Genomic DNA, 24,166 nt, shown 5'->3' with positions numbered 1-24,166 from the left:
TGCCTGGAATGTACTGTATCCGCAGACTATTTTTACTCTTCTTCTTCTCCTTCCTCTCTCTCCCCCTCTGTATTTACCTCTGTGCATGCAGGTGTTCCTCCTCTAAGCAGGTTAGTGGTTAGTGGGGGAAGAAAAGCACCACAGAGGCGAGGCTTCTCAGGGAATACCTGCAAAGCAGACAGCTAGCCAACACAGCCCTGCCTTCACTTGTGATCTCATCCCTTTGCATTGTCGGCCGCTGCAGTCGGCTCCTGACCTTGCACATATCCGCCAACACGCTTGCTGGCATGAGTTGACGTGGATTTTTCCTTGCAAAATGGCATCAGACAGACAGATGCAAATACGCCTTCTCTGTACATCGTAATTCACTTATAAATATTCAGAATACTAAAAAAAAAAACAAAAAAAACTTGTGCAGTCAGATGACTCACCGAATACAGAGGATCATTGTTCAGAATGTTTTCCCCTCCAATGAATAATGAAGATTCATTAGAATTTTCTGGATCCGTCCTTCTCGTGCTACTGTGATTACAAATGAGCTTCAGTGGGTACAACTTCCTTTTCCTTGTCCCACATTTTATTATTTATTTATATCTCCAAACAAACCAATAAGGTATGATATTATCGCGGCCTAGACCAGAGGAATGAGGAAATCCCCCCTGAGTGTTTAGTCTCCCAGCTTTGGCCCGGCTTTGTAAGTTAACCTTTACCCGGCCGCTCTCCAAAACACCAAGGCATGCAAGTGTGTTTACTCTAGATAAGAGCAAACAACTCCAAATCATTACATGAAGGGGGGGACAAGTACATTCAACCTAGGCCAGTTTCACCTTTCAAATGTTGCTTAAACTGTTTGAAAGCTGTTGGTGCAGCTAGAATGGGCTTTCTGCTGTACAGTTCACAGCGAATTGAGCCATACAGTAGGTGATTGCTACCAGCTCCTATGTCATCCTCGCTTGACTCTTGGAATAATTGAGGTATAATATTCTCCAGTCATTCAGAAGCATTCTAACTCATTTAAACTAGTGTATGCCAAAGTTTTCAAATTATTGTTTTGGTAGAAATGACAAACATTTCTGGGGTTTTTTGTTTTGTTTTGTAAATCGGGCATCAGTTTGAATTGAGGTGTTTTTTTGACAGCCTGTCTCAGCAGCCATGTCTTCCGTCACCGGGTCACCAACTATGTGGAAAATGGGAGGGGGAGTGGAAGCAAAAAACAAGCGACACATCTGGCAGCATGTCCATTTCCTAAACTTGGTTGGCCTCATTTTCTTCTTCTTGTCTCGCTCTCTGTTCTTTTTTTTTTTTTTTTTGTGTGGGCCTTCCTCTCTCATTCTTTTTTTTTTTTTTTTCTTCTCCTTTTTCCTTGAGTCCGACTCGCTAGCCAAGGACCCAGGATTTTCCCACAGAACATGGTACTGAAGGCTGAGCCATTGTTTCCTGCTACAGGGAACGAGACAGGGGGGTGGGTGGTGGTGGAGGTGGGGTGGGGGTTGACTTCCTGGCTGCCAGTACAGGCCCTATGTCAGTGTGAGAAAAAGCAGAGGAGACTGATCTGATGACTTTGAAAGTGTGTGTGTCCCAGAGAGCGAGTACAGCTAGATTAACTTCTTTTTTAAAAAGTTGGAACTAAAGGACTTGTTGGTTTAACTTGGTGGTTAAAGGCAGCACCCATATATGAATACACAATCCTGGATAAGTTACAGTGACCTCAAAGCATTATATCAAAGCCCCTTGAACTTTTCAAGCTGTTACTTGTGCTTTATTTTATGCCAGTGTAATTTCAAAGTGCAGTGTGGGCAGGCCTGTCCTAAATAACAGCGCTGTCTTTTTAAATGGGATGTGGAGATGGGTGTGTGTTAGTAGCAGCAGACATCCTTAGGGAGCGGTGTGGTGTAACTCAGAGGGCAGAGTCTCCAGCCACGTTCCCAGAGACTCAAAAATAGTCAGGGAAAACGCAGGGACGGTTCACTAGCGAGGAATGCAATCCAACGTGGAGTTGTGCGTTTGGGGGAATCCGGCTCCGAGAGGTCCTGCTGGAGAATGTTTCACCTATTTAGTAAATCGTAAGTGTCACTTTTATTTTAATGCTGTATTCAGGGAAGCGACTGCTGCTGTGGATAGCTACAGCACAGCTGCACTCTGTGGTTTCTGGAGACCTCTGTTGTTGCATCCGTCTCAAGGGTTCACTGTACAGTGTGGCTTGCGTTCAACTAGTTTTTAGTACATAAATGACAAAGTGTTTTCCTTATGAAATGATTTGTAAAAGGAAAAAGAAGGAGGAAGAGTGCAATACATCTGAACAGTGGGACAGGAAGGTGGCTAGAGGAAAAAAACAGAGACAGGTTTAGACTTGGAGATGAAAACTATTCAATGCCAGAGGCAAATCTTGGCTTTAGATTGCAAATAAGATCTCTGTATTGACAGCACGCTCTGAAGTTTAGAGCCAATTATGTGTGAAAATAACTATCTAACTCTGATATGAATAAAAATGCAGCTATGAAGGGGGGGGGGGGGGGGGGGGATGCTATATGCAGCGATCGTAAGCTACTTGTTGTTTTTACCATCTGAGTTTTGCCGTATTGTGTGGGAAGAAAAGTCTCTGCCCTTTTCTCCTCGTGAACTCCGGTGTTCACCTGCTTCTTTGTCCAAAAGCCACAGGGGTGTTTGAATATTCAGGTCAAGAAGTGAAAAACACACTTCCTCATCTCCTCTGCTCATTTGCATGTTTTATTTTTTGTTGGTTTTTTTTAATCCATGTTCCCTGAGCACTTAGCAGTTATACAAGAGTTCAAGAGAGAAGCTTTGTTGCTTCTTACTAATTTGTGTTTCTTTCTCAGTTTATGTTCAAAGCGTAAAATGTTCACACGTGAATCCAGCACATGAGCACAGATGCTCACACTGTTTCCATGACCTTGGCATACCTTAGGTATTCTCAGCCTCACGGTCATGTCTGAGTCATACCCGCTAATATGTGACAGTCCTGATCCTAATAGTCTATTAATGTCACTGTGGAGGTTTGTTGTTGGAGCCTATATGTTGAACTTCCCCAGGTGATAAGATTAAATAAAAAAATCAATAATGGCTAATGAACAAAAAAAAAATGGGTGATGTTTAATGGAAGGTGTGTTTGTCTGTATGCTGATAAACTTTAAAACAATTCAGTTGTATTTGTATAGCGCGTGTAACAGTTGCCTCAAGGTGCTTTATATTGATTTAACTGACATTCAGTTGTGGACTGAATTTAACCCCTGCTGGATTCACAATCCAATTTAAAACCTTCTTCTCACATACACGCTCTTTAATAATCAAGCCCCAACTTAAATACCTTACAGTGCCAACAGGGCACTTCTTTCTCAGACTGCAGGCTTACTTGTGGTTCCTAGGGTATTTAAAAGTAGAATGGTAGGCTGAGCTTCAGCTTTGAGGCGCCTTTTCTGTGGAACCGCCTCCCAGTTTGGATCCAGAGACCGCATCTCTCAGCGTGACTTTGGTCTTGCCTCCCTTCCATCACTTCCAACTGCTCACACCACATGGCTGCCCCTCCCTGAGCCTGGTTCTGCTGAAGGTTTCTTCCTGTTAAAAGGGAGTTTTTCCTTTCCACTGTCGCCAAGTGCTTGCTCACAGGGGCTCATCCTGTTGTTCAGGATTTTCTTTCTATGATTCGCATTGTATGGGGAAAAATAAGTATTGTTACACTGACAACACCTTATTGATCATAATAAATCATTAGGGGTTTTTTTCCCCCCTTCTTTTCATCACATGAAGTGCATTGGTTAATTCAATGCGGTGCTCATAATTCATTGGTGGTCAATACTGTGACCCTTGCCCTTTAGCTTTGATTTAAAGAGTCACCAATAAGTATAACCTTTGACCTTTCTATAAAATCTCTTGGCTTGATTGCCTCACGCCTGATGTAATTATGAGTACAGCTATGGATTCACAGTTGGTTTCCCCGTCCTGAAGAAACTGTACAATATGTTTTGATAGACACTTGCTTCTGACCCTTAACTGACCTGGGTTAGAAAAATGAAACGTGTAAGAGGGATTTACCACATGCTATGACATCACCGCCAATGACAACCAAACAGTCCTCGCAGATCATCATTCAGTCATTCTGTATGCAGCCATTGTCTTTGCAGCCAGCTGTCCTGTTCTCTTTCACTCAGCGCACCAGCTCCAAGCCAAAAGCTCGGCCCCCACACCAATTCAGCTCTTCAGCAGTCCTCATTGGCCTCCTGCTGCGAGTGTCCTGGCAGATGTTACACTGAATTACCTCCCAGTCTCGCAGGGAGACTGCACACTCACTGTAATCAAGCTGGGCACATGTGTGTGTGTGTGCGTGCGCAAGTGTTACAAGACAGGCTCAGCGGCTGCCTTAGCTCTCTCCAACAGTTGCTCCTCAACCACCTGATCTCAGCTACCAGCCAATGCTTTCCACATTGTAATGTGTCTGCCAGCACTCTGAGTCAGACATCCCTACAGATGCCTAAAAAGGAGGGGGGGTGGGCTCAAGGAGCTGATCATTTAGGAGATACTGAATACTAGAGCTAGGTCCCTCCTTTCCTGTGTGTATTTGTCCCTTTTGTGTGGAAAGGGGTGTGCATGTCTTTCTGTGTCTCATTCTCTCCTTTAAAAGCTTCCTTCCTCTATGTATATGAAAGTCCCTCTTTTGTGTGGCGCTATTCCTTCTATACTATACTCTAAGCCAATGTGTGGTCCACGTACAGCTCTAACTGGTTCTTATTATTCCTCGCAAAAAACGTTCATGCCAGCATTCGTTCTTTTATTCCCTGGGTCGGTATTCCCACTTCCCAGTGTGATTTCTCATTTGTCTTGTGTGCTATTAAGACCACTGGCAGCGCAGAAGCCTAAAGTGTCAAAACCGCCATCAAGAATAGGTACCGCAAAGTGCTAACATGCTAGTTTTGGAGTGGCGTCTGTGTTACCCCCGTTTACATGTGCATGAATGTTTTTGCCGCCTTTCGCTGTCAACGTTGCGACTCTCGCAGCCACGCCATTTAGCCACTCAGGGAACTCAATGACGTCACAGATGGATGAGCTTTTAATTAAGAGTTGAAGCTCAGATATTATGTGCAAATGTCCTCCCGCAAAGCCAATTGTAAGTGGACTGTCACTTTCAGCGCCACATCACAAATTCATTTCATCAGCAGCCTCTTGTCTTCATCTCAAGAGATCGGTCTTTCACCGTGTGTCAGGCTTCAGCTCTGAATGAGGTTTGCTCTGTTGCTCTGTTGACTGGATCCTCCGGCTGGCCTGATTGTTCATGATTGATGGTGTTCCACTGTGTGATTGTTTTGGGTGGCGCTGTCACTTGGTGTTTCGCTCGCTCTGCGGTAGAGTATCACTTCCTGTTCCTGCTCAAACACAGTGGTGTTTCTGAGTAGCTTTTCTGCTTAGCAATTTAATTGAAATCTTTTGATACATCCCTTTTTCATAGTATAATCTTAACGTGCTTCATCTGAATCACCCTTTCTGTGTGCTCACTACCTAATTTATAGCCAAAGTATTCACTCACTGTCTCTTTACTGTTTCGCTAGCTTAGCTCGTAGCTGACTCGTTAGCACCATGGCTACTTCACCTGTCCCTGTTGCACTTTCCTGCTCATTGTGTCAGATGTTTAGTTACTCCTCGGCCTCCTTTAGCAGTAATGATACCTGTAACAAATGTAGCATATTTGCAGCTCTGGAGGCCAGGATTACTGAATTGGAGACTCGGCTTCGCACCCTTCATTCACCCGTAGCTAGTCAGGCCCCTGTAGCTGGTGCAGCCGAAGATAGCGTAGGCCCCGCTAGCTGTTCCCCGGCAGACCCCAAGCAGCTGGGGAACGAGGGCGGTTGGGTGACGGTGAGGAGGAAGCATAGTCTTAAACTGAAGCCCCAGGTACACCACCAACCTGTTCATGTGTCTAACCGTTTTTCCCCACTCGGCGACACACCCGCCGGGGGTCAAACTCTGGTAATTGGTGATTCTGTTCTCAGACATGTGAAGCTAGAGACACCGGCAACCATAGTCAATTGCCTTCCAGGGGCCAGAGCAGGCGACATTGAAGGAAATTTAAAACTGCTGGCTAAGGGTAAACGTAAATACAGTAAGATCATAATTCACGTCGGCAGTAATGACACCCGGTTACGCCAATCGGAGGTCACTAAAATCAATATTGAATCGGTGTGCAACTTTGCCAAAACAATGTCGGACTCTGTAGTTTTCTCTGGTCCCCTCCCCAATCAGACCAGGAGTGACATGTTTAGCCGCATGTTCTCCTTAAATTGCTGGCTGTCTGAGTGGTGTCCCAGAAACGATGTGGGCTTCATAGATAATTGGCAAACCTTCTGGAGGAAACCTGGTCTTGTTAGGAGAGACGGCATCCATCCCACTTTGGATGGAGCAGCTCTCATTTCTAGAAATATGGACAAATTTATTAAACCCCCCAAAATCTGACTATCCAGAGTTGGGACCAGGAAGCAGAGTTGCAGTCTTACACGCCTCTCTGCAGCTTCTCTCCTCCCGCTACCCCCCCAAAAAACCATCTCCATTGAGACTGTGTCAGCTCCCAAACAGACAAAAAACAAACCAAAAACCAGCAATAAAAAACTTAAACATAAAAAATCAAAAAGAAAGAACAATACAGAATCCACATCTGAACCAAAGAGTAAAACAGTGAAATGTGGATTATTAAATATTAGGTCTCTCTCCTCCAAGTCTCTGTTAGTACATGACTTAATAATTGACCAACAAATCGATTTACTCTGCCTTACAGAAACCTGGTTGCAGCAGGATGATTATGTTAGTTTAAATGAATCAACACCCCCGAATCATTCTAACTACCAGAAACCTCGAAGCACAGGCCGAGGGGGCGGTGTGGCAGCAATTTTTCACACCAGTCTATTAATTAACGAAAGACCAAGACAGACTTTTAATTCATTTGAAAGCCTGATGCTTAGCCTTGTCCACCCCAGCTGTAAAACTCAGAAACCAGTCTTACTTGTTATCATCTATCGTCCACCTGGGCCTTACACAGAGTTTCTCTCTGATTTCTCAGACTTTTTATCTGATTTAGTGCTCAGCTCAGATAAAATAATTATTGTGGGTGATTTTAACATCCATGTAGATGCTAAAAATGACAGCCTCAAAATTGCATTTAATCTGTTATTAGACTCAATTGGCTTCTCTCAAAATGTAAAAGAACCCACCCACCACTTTAATCACACTCTAGATCTTGTTTTAACATATGGCATAGAAACTGAACATTTAACAGTGTTTCCTGAAAACCCTCTGCTGTCTGATCATTTCCTGATAACATTTACATTTACAATAATTGATTACACAGCAGTGGAGAGTAGACTTTATCAAACTAGATGTCTTTCTGATAGTGCTGTAACTAAGTTTAAGAATATAATCCACCCACTGTTATCATCTTCAATGCCCTGTACCAACATAGAGCAGGGCAGCTATCTGAACGCTACTCCAACAGAGGTCGATTATCTTGTTAATAATTTTACCTCCTCACTACGTACGACTCTGGATACTGTAGCTCCAGTGAAAACTAAGGTCTCAAATCAGAAGTACCTGACTCCGTGGTATAATTCTCAAACACGTAGCCTAAAGCAGATAACTCGTAAGCTGGAGAGGAAATGGCGTGTCACAAATTTAGAGGATCATCATTTAGCCTGGAGAAATAGTTTGCTGCTTTATAAGAAAGCCCTCCGCAAAGCCAGAACATCTTACTATTCGTCACTGATTGAAGAAAATAAGAACAACCCCAGGTTTCTCTTCAGCACTGTAGCCAGGCTGACAAAAAGTCAGAGCTCTACTGAGCCAACCATCCCTTTAACGTTAACTAGTAATGACTTCATGAACTTCTTCAGAAATAAAATTTTTATCATTAGAGAAAAAATTACCAATAATCATCCCACAGATGTAATATCGTCTACAGCTACTTTTAGTACCATTGATGTTAAGTTAGACTCTTTTTCTCCAATCGATCTTTCTGAGTTAACTTCAATAATTACTTCCTCCAAACCATCAACGTGTCTTTTAGACCCCATTCCTACAAAACTGCTCAAAGAAGTCCTGCCATTAATTAATTCTTCAATCTTAAATATGATCAATCTATCTCTAATAATTGGCTATGTACCACAGGCCTTCAAGGTGGCTGTAGTTAAACCCTTACTTAAAAAGCAATCTCTAGACCCAGCTGTCTTAGCTAATTATAGGCCAATCTCCAACCTTCCTTTCATATCAAAAATCCTTGAAAGAGTAGTTGTCAAACAGCTAACAGATCATCTGCAGAGGAATGGCTTATTTGAAGAGTTTCAGTCAGGTTTCAGAGCTCATCACAGCACAGAAACAGCTTTAGTGAAGGTTACAAATGATCTTCTTATGGCCTCTGACAGTGGACTCATCTCTGTGCTTGTCCTGCTAGACCTCAGTGCAGCGTTTGATACTGTCGACCATAATATCCTATTAGAGCGATTAGAACATGCTGTAGGTATTACAGGTACTGCACTGCAGTGGTTTGTATCATATCTATCTAATAGACTCCAATTTGTTCAAGTAAATGGAGAGTCTTCTTCACATGCTGAGGTTAATTATGGAGTTCCACAGGGTTCAGTGCTAGGACCAATTCTATTTACATTATACATGCTTCCCCTAGGTAGCATCATTAGAAGACATAGCATAAATTTTCACTGCTATGCAGATGATACGCAGCTCTATCTATCCATGAAGCCAGGTAACACACACCAATTAGTTAAACTGCAGGAATGTCTTAAAGACATAAAGACCTGGATGGCCGCTAACTTCCTGCTTCTTAATTCAGATAAAACTGAGGTTATTGTACTCGGCCCTGAAAATCTTAGAAATATGGTATCTAAGCAGATCCTTACTCTGGATGGCATTACCTTGGCCTCCAGTAATGCTGTGAGGAACCTTGGAGTCATTTTTGACCAGGACATGTCCTTCAAGGCACATATTAAACAAATATGTAAGACTGCTTTCTTCCATTTGCGCAACATCTCTAAAATTAGAAATATCCTGTCTCAGAGTGATGCTGAAAAACTAGTTCATGCCTTCATTACTTCCAGGCTGGACTACTGTAACTCATTATTATCAGGATGTCCTAAAAACTCCCTGAAAAGTCTTCAGTTAATCCAAAATGCTGCAGCAAGAGTACTGACAGGGACTAGAAAGAGAGAGCATATTTCTCCTGTTTTGGCTTCCCTTCATTGGCTTCCTGTTAAATCCAGAATTGAATTCAAAATCCTGCTCCTCACATACAAGGTCTTAAATAATCAGGCCCCATCTTATCTTAATGACCTTGTAGTACCATATCACCCTATTAGAGCACTTCGCTCTCGCTCTGCAGGCTTACTTGTTGTTCCTAGAGTATTTAAAAGTAGAATGGGAGGGAGAGCCTTCAGTTTTCAGGCCCCTCTTCTGTGGAACCAGCTTCCAGTTTGGATTCAGGAGACAGACACTATCTCTACTTTCAAGGTTAGGCTTAAAACTTTCCTTTTTGCTAAAGCATATAGTTAGGGCTGGACCAGGTGACCCTGAATCCTCCCTTAGTTATGCTGCAATAGACGTAGGCTGCCGGGGATTCCCATGATGCATTGAGTTTTTCCTTTCCAGTCACCTTCTCACTCACTATGTGTTAATAGACCTCTCTGCATCGAATCATATCTGTTATTAATCTCTGTCTCTCTTCCACAGCATGTCTTTCATCCTGTTTTCCTTCTTTCACCCCAACCGGTCGCAGCAGATGGCCGCCCCTCCCTGAGCCTGGTTCTGCCGGAGGTTTCTTCCTGTTAAAAGGGAGTTTTTCCTTCCCACTGTCGCCAAAGTGCTTGCTCAAAGGGGGTCATATGATATGATTGTTGGGTTTTTCTCTGTATTTATTATTGTGCTATCTACTGTACAATATAAAGCGCCTTGAGGCGACTTTTGTTGTGATTTGGCGCTATATAAATAAAATTGAATTGAATTGAATTGAATTGAATTGCTGTTTGGTCTCCGAGGCCTGTAGCCACATGTCAGCGGTGCAACTCACACATCCACTGTTCTGCACCAGCAGCATCTGACAAGATCCCTTTTGTCTCCTTTTCTTTGACTGCTATTTTTTCCTGCTCTTACTATTGGCCAGAATTTTTTTCCCTTTTTTTTGTTTTGTGTATATTCTCTTGCTACCCATCACCCAACTGTTCCGATGACAGTCGACAGATGGCTGGTTGATGCAGGAAAACGTACGTGTTCATGGTCTTTACCCAAAATGCAAAATGCTGTTCTGTCGCTGAATAAAATGTGAAACGAGGACACGAATGCAAAAAAAAAAAAAGAATTCTGACAGTGAGTGTTGTGAGATTTATTTTTTTCCTTAACATCACTCCCTGAGTCCGTATTGCCTCATTATTCAGGCTGAGCACTAAGAGAGACTCCCCACGTCTGCCTGGATCAAACGAGCGATCGGACTCATGACAGAGTTTTCTGCAGTCAGTGTGACAGACACTTTTTTGTTCCACTGCGGCCCGTGGTCCTTTCCACTGAGTCAGCGCCAAAGCAATGGGAATAATTGACACTTCATTGTATGAGGCTTGATGCATGAATAATGGTCTGTTTGTCTGCTTTCCTGTTCATGTAGTGCACGTGTTTCATAATCAAGCTGGAACAATTACTCTGTGTGTGTTTATGTGTGTGCGTGTGTTTGTGCAGTATGTGTTTGTTAAGTGTGATGCTTTCCTCTTTGATGCTTTGAGTTAGGGGCCCAGGTGCTTGCAGAGGAGTAGTTGCTGCTGGCTGCCTGGATCTTTTTTTTTTTTGCTTTGAGGACCATCTATAAGCCAGGCCAGCTGCAGAAGCTGGAGAATGCTTCAGGCGCAAATGTGATTAAAAGTCAGTGTATTGGACATTGCTTTAGGTATAGTGTTACAAAGAACTGGTTTAACCATTGTGTTGCAGTTTCTAACCCCAAATGTCTTTGACTGGTTTCACAGCAAAAGAGCACTACATCAGTGGCCTTGGGGCACGAACCTGTTTTTTTTTTTTTTGTTAGGAGGAATAGGCAACCGACTTTTAACCCAGAAGGTACTACAAAGTCTTACTTTTTTTAGTACGTTCTCCGAACTGTTTACTGAAAGTTGACTCTAAACTAATCAAGACCTGACTTTTACAAACTACTATAGCCAAAAATGTTAAACGTAAACACTCACACTCATCTAAAAACACTATCAAAATTGACATAATTCAAAAAGTGTGGCTTATACCTGTTTTCTAACTGCAGGCACATCCAGCAGCATCTCGAATAGCTCTGACAGCTACACTCAAGCTGGATGCAAAGCCTTCGCTCATCAGAATAGAAAAATCATATCACGAGAACGGGCACAATGGGATTTACACTGCAAAACTACCTTTTTATATTTGTTTGTAATTCATTTAGGCTAAAAAGCCTGGCAACTGCTGGAGAGTGCACTTAGTGCATTGTGGCAGATATGGATAATCTTAGATCCCCTTATGGACTTTTTTTTTTTCTCGATCCTGTAACCAATTGATTGGTTATAGAGCAGGCAGTCTAACAGTTAGTATTGATATTTGTTCTTAATACAGAGAGTTTCTCTTTTTTTGCTGACAATATTTATAGTTGCACAAAGGCACACATCGTAGTTAAAGTAATAATAGGCAACTTTTCAACCGTCTCTACTCTCCGTGCTGCTGCTGTAAAAATTGAATCGCTTTCCAACTTTCCATCGGAAACCATAGACAGATATTTTAAACTTGTATGCATTTCTCTTCTGAATTCTTTTTAACTTTATGTGTCTCTCTGCCTCTTTTTTTAAGTTTGGCTAGATAATGTCTCACAATTACTTTGGAATAAAATAAGTTCATCTCGCTTCTGAAAGAATATGAGTTAGATGCCATCAAAAATTTAGCAAGTACTAATTTGTCATCCTTTGTCTTTGATTGGCTGTGGTTGCTAATATGTTTACCTAAACATTGTCTCTTGTGTGCTTGGTAGAGAGGACTATTAACAAGTAACTGTCGTGCCAGCATGCAAGTTGGAAGAGTATCGATTGTTGTAAATGCTGGACTAACTAAATGCTGTGTAAACACTGGACGTGGGGGTGGTATCCACAGTAACCGCCAAAATCAAGAAGATTTAACACTCTGCCTGGGTTTATTGTTTTTCGTCATGTTGGAAGGGTTAGCTTTGCTCTTTTGGCTCGTTCTTGTTGTTGGTTATTCGAACGACAACACAAAGAGGGTATTTATTTCCCATGTGGAGATTAGCACTAATTCACGTGCACGTTAATGTGTTTTTGTTGTAGTTCATATGATTGTAGTGAAACAAAGCAAACTCTTGTAGTAGCTCCGTGGGATGTGGATTTTGAGAGTGCTGTTGCTTTGCGTCGCACTCCATTAATTCAGCCTATCTCGAGCTCCCAGTACAAACATACTCCCTTGCGGTGTAGCCAGTGCAGTGTTATGCGTCTAAGTACACTGACGCCTATAAGCGCCTGATGTTTCAGACTGTATCGGAGCCCAGACAGCCTATCTGATGAACTCTCTTTACAGGATGCAGACACAAAGCACACTGGGTGAAGCCCAGACACACTCAGGATCCATTACTCTGCCGAGGTTCAATGGAAACTCAGTTAGGAGTCAGTATTAGGGCTGGCAGAGCAGAACACAGTCTGTCTAGTTCTCACAGTGGGCTGATGGGATTTGGCCTGATGCAGCAGCATAAATTCCTAAATAGTGAATGTACAGCTACACTACCAGGTTTCTGGGATTATAAAAAAGAAATTTAAACAGTCATTCAGAGACCATTATGTACTGGAAGAGCAGCAGCTTTGCTTTCCCACACAGCATTCGCCAATCGAAGAATATTTTCACCAGTCTCTATCCCTCCTTGTTTTTTTGTTTTTTGGGGGGCTATTTTAAATGTGCGGAACAACCAGCCGGATTGTTGTTGTTGATACATTTTGCTTTGCAATCGGAAAAAGGATTCTGCAATTTGACTGAAGTGGAAAAGCTGGCATCGAGAAAAGAAAAAGGTACAGATAGAAGCTGGTTTAACGGTAGGAAAAAATCTCTGTGTTATGCTGCTACTCGCTGCTCTGTCTCTCTCATCCAACAGGAGACAAAAACATAAAGGATCAAAATGGGTTTAAATGAACATGTAAAGTCTGCAGTTTGAGTCCAGACAGGAGACTCTGGTTCATGTTGGCAACATCTCGAAACTTTAGCATCGAATAAAAACCCAACAGGGGGCCGCCATGCCTTCCATCACATAAGAGGTACTTGGTTGATTAAAAATGCAATCCTCTTTTGTCTATGTGAATGTATTTATTATCCTGGCTACTTGTCAGGGACTCAGTTACATTTCTTGGGGGTTGCACATCAGGTTACGTGCAAGGTTATGGCTTAGGGGTTGAAAGGGGTTTCCAGTTATGTCATAGGTTACAACGTGCATTTCCCCACAGAAGTCTAAATCAAGCGTTACACGAGCACGTATTTCTGCATATTTATTTTCTTGCATTATGAGCCACTGGTTTGAAATATCTGAAATATTTAAAAAGAATGCCAGAAGAACACAGTGAGTGAAACAAATCTGAAGCACAACTTAGAGAAAGCGCTGGAAAGATATGTGACAGATAGTCGATGTAAAACGTGGACCCCCACCTAAACCTCAGATGAAGGGAAGCGTAGATACAAGTTACTGAAGGATTGCCAAGGACAAAGAAGGACGTTTTCTTATAATGGATGAAGCTGAGGGTGGTAGGAATGAAAAGGAGAAAGCACCATGTCCTGCTTGTATTGCAGGTTGTCATTTGCAGGAGGTTGGCATGAAGGCTTTGTCAGATGTTGAAGTTATGAACAGGATTCAGACGTCAGACACTCTTTTACTGTCGTTATGGGGAAGCGGCCCACAATAGGCTGTAAATTACACGTCGCGGCACAGTTTAATACAGTGCCACGCAGATGACAGGCAGCATATTTATTTATCAATTCATACTTTCACAGTCTGCCACAATTCTCGCTGACACTAATGTTCTTCTAATACAATATGCTGAGAGGAAAAAAAGAGAGTCATTATGTAAGAATGAAATAGATGCCTTTTAGGGGACGCAGTGCATTCTTTCTGAGGCAGTTCCTCCGTACTTTAGTCAAATTCTGGATCATTCTTTTACAGATTAAATGCTCACACTCCCTGTTCACCTCTGCCTCAGTATGAGAAATGCACGTGCTACGAGTTCATTAAAACGCAGCGCTCTGACTGATTGTTTTCCTGCAGTTAGTTCCCTTAGAATCATCCATGCAGCTTTAGGAGTTTGAACTGTGGTCCGTGGACATTCCCTTCCTGTTTCTAAAAGAACATCCCACCAAAAAAAAAAAGCAAGAGAAAAAAAATCCCCATTTCCCCTCCTTTCTGATTATTTTACTTGCTCTCTGTTCTGCCCAGTACCCTGTCAGCCAATCACAAAGCAGAGGAAGGTGCAAAGTCACTTCCTCTCCAGCTGTGCTGGGGGAGTAAGAGCTTCTAAAACTGGATTTTCATATTCAGAGCTATCCTTTAGGCTTTTTTTCTCTCTTTTTTTCTGTATTTTGCACCTTGTTGTATTCTTTTCTTCTATTTCACAGGATGGCATTTTCCTCTGTACGCTTGTGTATGTGTGCGTGTGTGTGCGTTTGTTATTAAGTAAAAAAAAAAAAAAAGGGGAAAAAAGCACAGTGTCCAGGTCATTATCCACTTCACATTGCACAGAGGATTTGGCAACAAAGCTGGCTGACTCTACAAAGGGCCGCACGCAGTCACTAATCTGTCATTACGGCTGCTGCATTTTTCCTGAAAAGCTCTTCCTCTACTCTGCTGAAAATATGTACAGTATACACACACACGCGCACACACATGCATGGGATTAGTGTGTAAGCCGTCCATAGAGGGCACTGTTAAAAGACTGTTCTCACTCATTACATGAGCAATTGAACCCTTGTCTTCATCTTCCTCTCGAGTATTGGAGCATCAGGGGCTGATGTTATGTAGCGTGCCTGTTGCTGCGTGCAGCCCTCACTAATGTTACAGTATTTAACTTTTCATCCTCTTCCAGCTGCGATGCGGTGGGGATCATAGGGTTAGTGGTTAAAGGAAACACGCGAGCACTAAGTGCTTGTTTTTGACTCTGGATGATGTTGGTTGACTTCATGAAGTGGAAATCTCAAATTAATGTTGCTCACCAGCATATATACACAGCGTAGAGACACATTTGCTCCTCATAAGTGACAGCCACTCAATCCAACTCTTCTGTAAAGACAGAAAGTAGGGCAACATCAAACACAGCAAACAGTGGAAAGCTCTTTACTTTGTCTCTTAATCTTCTTTGGCTAAAAAAAAAAATGCCTGTGAATTGTGGGCTTAGGGGCCATCTTTGACAAACCATTGAACATTTCTCTAAGGGCACTCTGAGCCAGAGAATGCTGTTGTGTTTTGGGTGCCAAATGGAAGTCCAAAAAAGCATCTATGAAGCGGTTTTATAGCGGTGGAAGATGATTGCATCACGGGTGTCTGAACATTAATGATAATCTGTAAAATGCTTAACTTCCTATTTATGGTGGTTCCGCTGCATTAGTTGGCAGAACAGCTTGAGTCAATCCTCCGAGCTTGTTTCATTAATTCATTGATGCTGCAACTTGTAAATGAGGAGCCACAAACCATCTGCTATCGCCGTGCTTAGAAGTGGCTGCGTGAATGTGTCGATATAAGCGCAGCGTGCAAGCTCGTCGGCTGACTCGGAGGCAAGTGGAGCATCCTCTCCTCGTCCTCCTCGCACTCGCTTCCTTCGCGCTTGCTGTTACGGGCGGCCCATATGCTTCCTCTCTCGCTCTCTCTATCGCTTCTGCCCGTCAAACTCGGCAGGGTGATTCAGTTTTCTCTTCTTCCTTCTCCGCTCTTAGATCTCATCTGATGCCAAGGCTGAAGGAGTCCCGCTCCCATGAATCACTGCTCAGCCCCAGCAGCGCTGTGGAAGCCCTGGACCTAAGTATGGAGGACGAGGTTATCATCAAGCCCGTTCACAGCAGCATCCTCGGGCAGGACTACTGCTTTGAGGTGAGAGGATATCGGGGGGCGCTATATGCATCCACACACAGCCTATATGCATCTGGTGCTGCTTTGCTTGTGAAATAAAATAGTTCAATAGTTAATGTACTTACTACAACTACACACATAGCTGACAGTCATCAACTGTATCTGAATTTGACATCCAGATGCTGGCAGACATCAAAGCTGAGCTTACAGGAAAAGTCAGTTTTTGGATTTACAGTTTGTTCTGCAGCTTTTTTGCATGCACAGCAGAATCCCAGAATAAGCTAACAGCTGAAATATTCATTAATTTTAATGAGCCTGCCTTTATTTGTAGTTCGAGTGAAGTAACGACTCTGTGTTGTTTTCCCAGTTACCACAACATGCTATTTTGGGTTTGCTATAACCCTTAACTGGCTTTTTCTCAACTCAAAATAGGACTTTTTTTTGCTGAGTATTTCCTTAGTCTGCCCCTCGCCCCCAAGATTTTAGTTTCAGATCAAGAAAAACTAAAGCTAAAAAGAAGAATCTGGAACTGCTTGGTACATTTTTTTAATATTATTCTAACAGCAACACTAGCTGAAGCTCCTGGGCATTCTGTTGTTCAGTGCCATCTGTCATATCTACACATTAATAATACTCAAAAGATGAGAAAAGCTAATTAAAACTAATGGTCACAACAATATCTTCAGTATTGCTATTTATCCAGGAGGCTCCCATGTGCCATAGTTTGCTAATTCACAAGTTTTAATTATAAGTTTGGGAAATAGAGTCCATAGGACAATATTAGCTATTTGCAAATATATTGGTGTCATCATTTGGCAACCCGTCTTTAAAACGCCACAAACGCAACAAGCAGTTGATTCCAGCAGAATCGAGCAGAGCATGAACGAGTAAGACAAAATAAAATGACATTATTTTTAAACTTCATTCTTATATTATCTTAAGAGACTCATAAGTAACTAAACATAACAAATGTAATGGAAATCTGTTCATGATTTATAATATCAGCCGATATATTGGAGTTCTAAGTCCCCAAATATTGGTATTGGTATCCGTCTTAAAAATCCTATATCATTCAGCCTCTAGCAGGAATATTTTTGGAACCAGCGAGTCCTCTAATCCCCTGTCTTTGCTGTAAATCTGCTTCATTATGAGCGGCTGATGACCAGTCGCAATCAAAAGTCATGATAGAGCCAACTTCTCTTTATTGTGGAACACACAATGTCTGTGATTAACTCTTGATGACTTTTCTCTAGTTACAGAAAATCAGTGGAAGAACAGTGGGCAGTTTCTTTGATTACTACATGAAATTTGATGTCTTGTAATTATTGTTGTTGGAGCAGAGAAATTCAAAACAAATTATGAAAGACTTTGTCTTTAATCACTGCATTAAGGGCTGAATTGTCAACAAGGGAGCTTCTTGGAGGGAAGTGACCCAATACTATCCTACACTTTCTGCCCTGTGCTCTGTTCACCATTCATCCTACTGTGCTTATTTTAAACCATCCAGTTTAAAGAAACAGCTCTCATAGGAGACTGAAGATGCTCCTACCGTTCTTTTGCTGTCTCTGTGGTATTTATGAGCAAAGTTTAGTGAAACCTTCACTGTTCTATTCTGACAGTATCACCAAAGCATTTTAAATTTTCCCTTCTCTCTGTGGTAGGTCACTACCTCCACAGGAAGCAAATGTTTCTCATGCCGTTCAGCAGCTGAAAGAGACAAATGGATGGAGAATCTGAGGAGGGCTGTACAACCAAACAAGGTGAGTATGCAAAAACACACAGTGGGTGTGAAGTATTAAGTGGTAATATGTTCATACACAAGTGTCTCAATTCCAAACCACACTTTGAAACAGTGATAAGGACAGAGCCATACAGTGTTTACACTGTGTTGCTTTTTATGTATCAGTACCATCTGGGATCCTGACAAACAGCTGTGACAAGGGGAAGGTGGCAAACATTTTAAGCCAAGAAAATAGTCCTGCTCACTCAGCCTCTTCACTCTTTCATCCGTCATTATTTAGCAAATTACTCATTAATTAGATGTGGAGAAGTGGCGGCGTTGGGGGTGTGGAGGGGTTCTCGAATAGCTCTGGAATGTTCCTTGTCTTAGCGCTTTTGATAAGCGTGTGTTTTGAGTGGATGAAATGCATTTTTTTAGCAAATGTTTTTAAAAAATAAACTTTATTTTGTAATTTTCCTCTAAAGCACTTTAAATATATCTACTACCACTAATCCACCACTACTGTGATATTACATATACCAGGTTAGACAGTCAAGAAAACTAGAGCGTTTTTAAGATCATACATCTCGTACAACATGTTATCACAACCGTCATAGAGGGAAAGAAAAGCAAAACAAGTTTTGTCAGGTGAAAAAGCAGCAGCAGTTTCTGTTTTGGTTACACAAAGGCTATTGCACACAGTTTGCACTAGGATCTTTCTGCCAGAATGGCTTCCTAATGATTACAGTCACTAAAGAAGGCATTGGCTGGAGACTGCAGCAGGAGCACAATTATAGTGACTGTGAACAAGGAACTTGAGATTGAGCTGCCTTTGAAATAATTGCTTGAAAGGTTGAGACCAGGTCTGTGACTACTTGCAGCCAGTTGCCATCTTCAAAGCAACTTTGAGGCACCAAGATTGTGATGAAAAAGCAATAAAAAAAGACAGTCTGCAATCAGTTTGCAATTAAATTGGGTCAAGTTTGCAATTAGTCTGTAATTCGGTGCACGCTCTTTATGATAATGAGGTGATTAACTGAGATAAACAAGGTGAAAGCTGGAAATCGTTTGTTGCCTACAAACAGAAATTCCCATTAGCTACTTACATTCAGAATACTGCCAGAGCCTCATAGATTTGAAGAGTAAAATTAACATATAGCCCCTCAAATAATTATGTAGTGGCAGCAATTTAACGGCAAAGTGATACAGGCACTTGGCAGCCTTGCTTTTATATAGAAATACAACAAAAATCCAACCAGCCAAGTCGATTCCACTATTATTGAAAAGACACACATCACAGAGAAGTTGTGCTCATCGGCGCAGACTCACTCAGATCGATTGCAATGTGTTGGCAATCTGTCTGCATGAATTAGATGGCAGTTATTTCCAAACCTTCACTAGTCTGTCTGAGAGGGATTTCAGTCAGTCTAAGTCACACTGTACGCAACCTGTGCACTCAACTTGTGAGTGAAAGTTGGTGGCCCAGAGGTTGAGGGTGTTGCACACTCAACCTAAGGTCAATCACTTGCAATCAGTTGCATAAAGCAAAAACATTCAGTGCACTCACCGGGCAAACACCAATTGTGTGATTGTTTTCTTTCTAAACCTAAGTATTTTTTATCAAGGCTAACCAAACTGCAGTTGAAGAATAAAAACGCTTTTAAAGAGCAAACAGCAGCGTATTTAATTACCCTTTTAATTTCCTGCTTGGTTACGTCAAATGTGCTTTAATTATCATGTGTGCAATGATTCTGCACATGAATCACGCAAGTCAAGATATTTGCCATCTGTTGGAGAGATTAATAAGGAAGTTAAGTGAGTGCTCATGATTTGGAGGGTGTATTCTCTAGATTTGTGGGGGACGGACCTGGAAAGGAACACAAGTGCGATCCCTTGACATTCCTTGAAGGTTTATGTAAGACTGTGACATAACCAGGCAATATGTAGAAGAGCACGATGATATTTTGATAGAGACATATGTATGTTTTTCAGTTACAAATAGAAGCAAGTTAAAAAGCCTTGGGGAGGAAAAAAAAGGCCCGTCTTTTCTTTGTAGGTGTCTGTAACTCAGCTTAGCGCCTCAAATTTCAGCTCCCCGTTTCATGTAGCTGCACTTAAATGAATGGCGGAGACATCAAAAATAAGATGAAGAGCAACAGAAACACGAAGCATAAACGAAATTTAACTGCACCATTAAAAAAAATGTGAAACGTATTCAGATACCGGTGAGTTCTGGGCACTCCAGAGATCTAAAGTACTTCTTGTCATTGTAAGACGCTCTGCCATTTCTTTTTCTTTTTTCCCCCTCTTTTTTTAAATAATGTAATTATTATCTCCTCTCTTCTTTTTGGGAGGTAGTTTTCAAAGGCAGTGTGAATAATGGGCCAAAAATATGCCCGCTCTTGGCAAAATCAATTGATGACATAAGAATGGGTTAGCACTCTGTGAAATAATGTAGGATATTTCTTAGCTCTTTAATGAGTGGGAATAGAAGGGAGAAAGGGAGGTTTTTAAATTGCTTCAGTGAAATGTTTGAAATACTGCCGAGGTTGTTTTTGACTCTTGAAGCGGTGAGACTTCCCTGTCGGGGTCTGATCTCGAATTTTATCAGTTTGTTTTTCCAATTATGTGGTTTGTTTAGTGGATTTGTTCACTGCCTTTTTTTTATTCAGTAAAATTTTTTTATCATGTTGCTTTTAAAAATTTGATCAAACTACTTCCTGTCATCTTCCGTCTCCAGGACAACAGCCGACGGGTCGAGAACATGCTGAGGCTGTGGATCATCGAAGCCAAGGATCTGCCAGCCAAAAAGAAATACTACTGTGAGCTCTGCCTCGATGACTCGCTCTACGCCCGCACCACCTGCAAGCTCAAGACCGACAACGTCTTCTGGGGAGAGCACTTTGAGTTCAGCAACCTGCCTGCCGTCAAGACCATCACAGCCCACCTCTACAAAGACACCGACAAGAAGAAAAAGAAAGACAAAAACAACTACATCGGACTCATCAACATCCCCGTCGCAGCTGTCACCGGGCGACAGTTTGTGGAGAAATGGTATCCCGTCAGCACCCCGAACCCGCCCAAGGGCAAGACGTCTGGTCCCATGATTAGAATTAAGGCACGCTATCAGAGCATGAACATCCTTCCCATGGAGATGTACAAAGAATTTGCAGAGTACACTACCAATAACTACATGCTATTGTGCTCTGTGCTCGAGCCTGGGATTAGCGTCAAGAACAAGGAGGAGATGGCGTGCGCGCTGGTTCACATTCTGCAGAGCACTGGCAAGGCCAAGGTTAGTAGCAAAGATCCTTTATTTCAGATGTTTCCACGTACCTTGCCATGAGGTAATGACAAGACATTATGAAAGCTCACAGGGGTTAACTGTTCCTCCGCTGCCTGCTCATCTTGTGAACTGTTGACCCCCTCCTCTGCTGTAATGCAGAGCAGACAAAGACCAGACAGACAAGTGATTTCCTCTTGCTGCACCAGCCTGTATTACAGTTTTAACTCAAGCTAATCCCTCGCACATATCCCCCCGCAGTGCTCCGCAGCATACCGATGCAGGACCGAGCACAATACATCCACTGCTTGTCTGTAGCACTCCAAGCACAGGGATAGATTAGCTCACCACAGTGGTAGCTAAGCCTCCCATGACAGCAGGTCGTTGGGACTCAAATAATCTTCCATCCGTCTGAAATAGCTGCCTTTGACTTTCCTTTGACGACGCAGTATTTGTGTTTTCAGTGGGTAAAACATGATGCTATTTTGACCTTACATACTGTAGCTATGAAAAAAGTGGAAATTTGTGTCAAAATATTTAAGTGTTATGAGCACATATTGTTCTGATACAGTATGTGGAGAAAAGCAGTAGGTTGTAGGTTTTGCTCAAACATTTGTGAAATAATGGGTCCTTCGTGGTTCGTGGTGCTGTAGTAAAACCGTCTGGTAACAGCACAGCTAAATATTCCATGATTAACTGGTAGTGGGATTTATGCTATATGGAATTGTTTGGGGACCACAGCGAAGTGACAGATCACGTAAAATGACAGAGCCTGGTTGTCAAGTGCTGAGGTGCATACTAGACAAGGCCCTGATGCAAAGCTCATTAACATTAGCACAAAAACTGTGTGCTGGGAGCTTCCACAGTGTGTCTTTTGGCCCTTCTCCCTCCTCTAACCCCTCAGATGGCGCAGATGGCCGCCTCTCCCCTGAGCCTGGTTTTACTGGAGGTTTCTTCCTGTCAAAAGGGTTTTTTCTTTGCCACTGTTGCCAAGTGCATGCTCGTAGGGGGTCGTCTGATAGTTGGGGATTTCTCTCTGTTATTGTGGGGTCTTTATATATAAAGTACCATGAGGTGAATGGTAAACGGTAAATGGCCTGTATTTGTATAGCGCTTTACTTAGTCCCTAACTAAGTAACTGGTGATAGCAAGCTACATTGTAGCCACAGCTGCCCTGGGGCGCAATGACAGAGGCGAGGCTGCCGGACACTGGCGCCACCGGGCCCTCTGCTCACCACCAGTAGGCAACGGGTGAAGTGTCTTGCCCAAGGACACAACGACCGAGACTGTCCGAGCCGGGGTTCGAACCGGCAACCTTCCAATTACAAGACGTACTGCCAACTCTTGAGCCACGATATTGTTGTTTTGATTTCACACTATATAAAATGAATTGAATTGAATTGAAGTTGTGGCTTTCAAAGGCTCCTGTAGGTGCGCTATGTATTAATGTCTATCACATCAGCATCACTTCGTCTTTTCTGCCTCGTCAGTTTCCAGCCACAGTTTCTGTTTCTGTTTAGTTTGCTTGTCAGTTTCTCATCAGCAAAGCTTTGGACTTTCTTTGACTTTATCCCGGCTCAGTGGGGCGATGAACGATTAGCGCTTAAGAAGTGATGTCAGTACACAATGTACTGCCACTCTGCTGGTTTTAGGCTCAGCACTGATAGCTGCTGATTGATGGGTGGGGGGAGGCCTCCCCTGGTCCCCGCAGAGATGGCTACTTCCTTAATTACTTTCAATTAATCCCAGACTTCTGAGGAAAACACTGGTACTCTTAGTTCTTTCTCACCTCCTCCCCAGTCTTCCTTCCCTGCTGCTAGATGCACATATGCTGGAGCTGGCAGCAAGAAGTGCTACTCCCAAATGCTCATCTTAAAAGAGAGACACAGATAATTTCCCGAATACATCTGTGTTTCAAGAAAAGTCCTTTTAAATGTAGCCTTGCATGCTACATACTGACGCCTTTAGAAGAAGAGGCAAAGAAAAGTCTGAGGTTTGATGCGAGCACAGACTTAATGATAGCTGCTCTTGAAATGCGGAGTGTTTGTTGTGTTAACTACTGCAGCTTCTTTCTTTCTGTCAAGGCTTCAAGACATTGTAAAGTGGTCTGACATTTTTAGGCGGCTTACTCACAAAAGTGTGTTGGTTTTTTTTTCCCTTTAGCCTTGATAAATCAGAGATGGAGAGATAGAGCAGTCACGTCTCGCCAAACAGCACCCTGTATTTCCAACAAATCGCTTATTCTAAAATACTTTTAAGCCTAATGATGATGTTCTGTGCTGCTGAACACATGCTTTAAATGGAGACGTTTCTGCGTGCGTTGTAGAGTTTGTTCAATTTGGCGATTAAGTGTTTTTCATGTCTTGCCAACTTACAGTCTTCCTGAGAATTGGTGGGTTATATTTAGGAATCGAGCAATTTATTTGTGCTGAGATAGACTCTGGGAAATCATGTAGGCTCAGCTTTCTGCAATTGTTTAATAAAGCCTTTGGTTATTTACTTCCCTCGGTATTATTGTGTAGTCTTCCAACTAGCCAAGCTCAAGTCAAATCCATGAGTCATTTTTCTCTAATTCAGTCTGCACCAGACTGGATTTTGGCAGCGTGGAAAAGTGGAGATGATGCATTGCAGTCGCATTGGACGGTGACAAAAAAAACACAGCACCCGGTGGGGTTGAAGTGGAGGTGAAAGTCTCTTTGTGGTCCTGCAGTCCTGCTGATGTGTGTTGTCTTTAATCTCCCATGCACAGGTCAAAACCAGCTTCTAAGTGGAGCTGGAGTTGTTAGATGCAGATTTCAGGTTGCAGCAGTCATCAGTATGCAACACTCCTCGACTGTTTCTTCTTGTGACATTTTATCACCCATCACCAACTAATTAAGCCCTGCATATTCTGCTCTGTTGCACTCCTTTTCTCTCTCCCCCCCCCCCCCCCCCCCCTCCCACTTCCATCTTTGTCTCCCTTCATCTCTCTTTCATGCTTCGTAGCATCTCGAGGCCAAAGGTCTCTGGAGAGATGTCATTACTGATGCTGTATTGATGTCTCGATGCATCGGTGAGCATAGGC

General features: G+C 42.5%; 1 protein-coding gene across 8 annotated transcripts in view; it reads left to right on the top strand.

Moving 5' to 3' along the window:
* dab2ipb (DAB2 interacting protein b) overlaps nt 1-24,166 on the top strand; it is a 156,796-nt gene that overhangs the window by 97,887 nt on the left and 34,743 nt on the right. For 7 of the 8 annotated variants that reach the window (XM_063478187.1, XM_063478188.1, XM_063478186.1 and 4 more), the window contains 3 exons: nt 15,967-16,120; nt 17,761-17,859; nt 20,560-21,114. In XM_063478187.1, coding sequence (XP_063334257.1) covers nt 15,967-16,120; nt 17,761-17,859; nt 20,560-21,114 — 808 coding nt within the window. Of the gene's footprint in view, nt 1-1,962; nt 2,064-15,966; nt 16,121-17,760; nt 17,860-20,559; nt 21,115-24,166 lie in introns of those variants that run through there. The other variant, XM_063478189.1, reaches the window with a different exon arrangement.

This window comes from Pelmatolapia mariae, linkage group LG7 (assembly GCF_036321145.2).
Source record: "Pelmatolapia mariae isolate MD_Pm_ZW linkage group LG7, Pm_UMD_F_2, whole genome shotgun sequence".
NCBI lineage: Eukaryota > Metazoa > Chordata > Actinopteri > Cichliformes > Cichlidae > Pelmatolapia > Pelmatolapia mariae.
Note: the sequence above shows the minus strand (reverse complement) of the source record. Positions and strands in the feature narration are given on the sequence as shown.